We start from the raw sequence: 3,637 nt of genomic DNA on the forward strand, positions 1-3,637 counted from the left end.
GGGCTACAAATGGCACTGTGGAGTTTGTAAAATTAGATTGTTTTTTACAAATATTATTATAGATGATGATATCTAAGCCTATTGTTATGGACTTATCCTTTAAATGTTTCTATTGTTTTAGTTTATGAATTATGAGGATTTCCAAATAATTAAAAAAACAAATAACCCAACAGCCATCAATTGGGCTCCCTTTAGCAGATCCGACCCAAAAGTGGCCCAATCTTACAGCTATCCTACAATTTGAGCTTTCCAAAACCCCCCCGACGGCTCGACCTCCGCACTCATCTTCCTCTGATTTATTAGGGTTTCTAACATCTGAATAATTTTCCCAAAACTCGACATCTCAGAGCTCCACTTTTGTTCAATCGAATTTCCGGTAAACGAAAGCAAAGATGAGGCCGATATTGATGAAAGGGCACGAGAGGCCACTCACTTTTCTCAAGTATAACAGGGATGGTGACCTTCTCTTCTCTTGCGCCAAAGATCACACTCCTACTGTGTGGTTCGCAGACAACGGCGAACGATTGGGCACATATCGTGGTCACAATGGTGCCGTATGGTGCTGCGATGTTTCGAGTAAGTTTCTTCCTTCCTCTCCCTCTTTAAGTCTTGTTTAATTTCGTCAAATTAGCAACTGTTTTGGTTTTGAACTAATTAGTAATCGGCTTTTCTGGTAGTCAAATCTATAACTTAGCGATTGGATTTTGTGGAATTTTCTTTTGTTAATAAGGTAACTGATTCACAATTGTTTCTGCAGGAGATTCAACACGATTGATTACCGGGAGTGCCGATCAATCAGCCAAACTTTGGGATGTTCAGACCGGAACACAGCTTTTCACATTCAATTTCGATTCCCCTGCTAGAGCTGTAGATTTTTCCGTTGGTGATAAGCTTGCTGTTATCACCACCGACCCTTTTATGGGATTAACTTCTGCTATCCACGTTAAACGCATTTCTTCTGATCCTGCTGACCGTGAGTTCACTAATTTGGCCTGGTTTATATTCAGTTCTCAAATCAACAAATACAGTAAACTAGAGAAAGCAGCTTTAATCTATTTTCAACCAAACAATGCATTGGTTTGTATCATAATGTGACAATTTTAATAATACTACGTTCTAATTGGTGCAACTTTTCAGAGGTTGGTGAATCTGTACTCGTACTTAAGGGTCCTCAAGGTAGGATCAATAGAGCTGTTTGGGGACCTCTGAACAAGACAATCATTAGTGCTGGTGAAGATGCTGTGGTTCGAATTTGGGATACAGAGGTATATTTTCTATACCTAATACAGTTAACAGATAGATGAAATTCTTTGTGTGTTTTTCTCTATGAACTTTTCTGCTTTATTGTTTTCCTCCAACCTTGATGAAGAAGATGAATGGAATTGATGTCTCTTATTCCTCAGTTAACTATTTTTTTTTTCTTTTAAATTTTTAGACAGGAAAACTGCTGCAAGAAAATGACAAGGATATTGGTCACAAAAAGACAATTACTTCACTTGCAAAATCTACTGATGGTTCACATTTTCTCACTGGATCCCTTGATAAGTCAGCTAAGGTAATTAATTCTATAACAAGATTTCATTTTTCATAGTGTTAGTTATTGATTAAATTAAATCATATCATTCTTATCCCCTTATTTTCTTTGAAATAAATAATTAGCTTTGGGACAGCAGATCATTGACATTGATCAAGACATATGTTACTGAACGTCCAGTCAATGCAGTTGCAATGTCTCCACTGCTTAACCATGTAAGTTCATAATCTTTATTTTTTTTTTTTTTAAATTTTATTAAAAACAATCTTATTTTATTTAAATTTAATATAATAATATGAAACATTTATGATTTATCAGGTGGTGCTTGGAGGTGGTCAGGATGCATCTGCTGTTACCACAACTGATCATCGTGCTGGTAAATTTGAAGCCAAATTTTATGACAAGGTAAATAGGAATATCACATTTTTTATATAATCTTTTTTTTACAGAATTTGTATTTATTATTTATATGTATGTCAACTTGTGTGTATGTGGTATAATAGGTTCTACAAGAAGAGATTGGAGGGGTTAAAGGGCATTTTGGTCCAATAAATGCTTTGGCTTTCAATCCTGATGGGAAAAGGTACATTCTTCTATCATAAGAGACTGGACATGGACTTGCTTTAGATATTTTTTTGCACAAAAGACCTAAATACCCCTGCTCATAGCTGTTGATAATATTTTTACCCAATTTGATTTTTTTTTTTTTTTTAGTTTTTCAAGTGGTGGTGAAGATGGTTATGTGAGGCTGCATCACTTTGATCCTGACTACTTCAAGATTCCATCAATTTGATAAAAAAAAAAAAAGAAATATCAAGATTTGCTTTTAAATCATTAAAAACATCTTTGGGTTTTGTAGTAGAGTTGAGATTGTGGTGAGGTATGTTATCACTTGGATGTAATTCGAGCAAGAGTATTATTGAAAGATTATTTGGATTTGATTCAGTTTTGAGGATATGCATATTTTAGAAGGGGCTATTATATCATTAAAAAAACCCGGCCCATCTGGTTCTAGAAGGTCCGGATACAAAGATTCCGGATCTTATCTGATAAATGTGGCATCTGATTGTATAAAAATTTTCGTTCTTTGAAATCAGACAAAATTAACAGATAAGATTTCAGAAGAAGGTACTAAGTTCGGATGCTCATTCCTACTTGAAATGGGGATAGAGAATGGAGGCTATAAATAATTCAAAGAGATTTACTTCTAGTACGTAAAGAATGTAATACAAATATTTTGATCAAATGCAAATGAGATGGTGTTCACTTATTTAGTGGTCCTTTATCTACTAAGAATAAAAACATGAATTAATGAATACGTTCTAGGATAGTGTTCGGAAAAATAGGTAATAGTGAGTAGCTCATAGCTTCTATATCATTAAAAATCATCCAAATACATTTAAACTAGGCGAACGTTCCTGCGTTGCGCAGAAATATATATATATAGTTAAAATCTTTATAAATATATACATATATAGTTAAAATCTTTATAAATATATGTTTTTTTAATATAACAATAACGTTGTTAAAATTGATATAATAATTAATATATTAAATTGATATAATATATTGATTGTTTTGAATTATATGATTATATATACATTTATTATAACCGTATAATCTTAATCGTTTGAATAATTTTACCCGTGAATTACTCACGAATAAAATTAAATATAATATATGGTTTAACTATTGTTAATTATTATTATTTTTTTTTTCAAATTTATTAGCTTAACATTATAATTTATATCATTATAATTATTTAAAACATCAAACATTGATTTTTGATTTAAAGGCAACAATATAATCATTTATATAGAGTTATTTTTAACTATTATTATTGTAAGTTATTTTAAACTACTTATTTGAAAACTTTTAACGATTATAAAAATATATTTAGGGAATATTTTAGTTAAATTGAGTTTACAATTTAGTTTTTGCATTTAGCACTACAATTTATCACTTTTAACTATTGACAATTTTTTTTTTTGAGTTTTTTTTAAGTGAAAATGAAATTTATATTTAAATTAATAATTTAAGTATTTTTTCAAACTATTCAAAAGTTGTAGATTTAAACTGATAATGATTTATATAAAACGACAT

The 3,637-nt window shown here is 31.0% G+C and overlaps 1 protein-coding gene across 1 annotated transcript; it reads left to right on the forward strand.

The window, feature by feature from the left end:
- The first annotated feature begins 254 nt into the window (after positions 1–254).
- On the forward strand, positions 255–2,479 carry LOC145000174 (eukaryotic translation initiation factor 3 subunit I-like). Its single transcript, XM_078959365.1, has 8 exons — positions 255–576; positions 758–973; positions 1,138–1,265; positions 1,436–1,555; positions 1,660–1,749; positions 1,853–1,939; positions 2,038–2,117; positions 2,249–2,479. Exons 1-8 carry the CDS (start codon positions 393–395, stop codon positions 2,325–2,327), a joined length of 984 nt encoding a protein of 327 aa, XP_078815491.1. The 5' UTR covers positions 255–392; the 3' UTR covers positions 2,328–2,479.
- Positions 2,480–3,637: the final 1,158 nt, after the last annotated feature.

Source organism: Lactuca saligna, chromosome 6 (genome assembly GCF_052625555.1).
Source record: "Lactuca saligna cultivar CGN05327 chromosome 6, ASM5262555v1, whole genome shotgun sequence".
NCBI lineage: Eukaryota > Viridiplantae > Streptophyta > Magnoliopsida > Asterales > Asteraceae > Lactuca > Lactuca saligna.

Bases quoted from the DNA above. Each gene is read 5' to 3' on its own strand.
- LOC145000174 (XM_078959365.1), top strand. From the start codon at position 393: ATGAGGCCGATATTGATGAAAGGGCACGAGAGGCCACTCACTTTTCTC. The intron at 577-757 runs GTAAGTTTCTTC...TTGTTTCTGCAG, and splicing joins ATGGTGCTGCGATGTTTCGA to GAGATTCAACACGATTGATT. The intron at 1,556-1,659 runs GTAATTAATTCT...ATAAATAATTAG, and splicing joins CCCTTGATAAGTCAGCTAAG to CTTTGGGACAGCAGATCATT.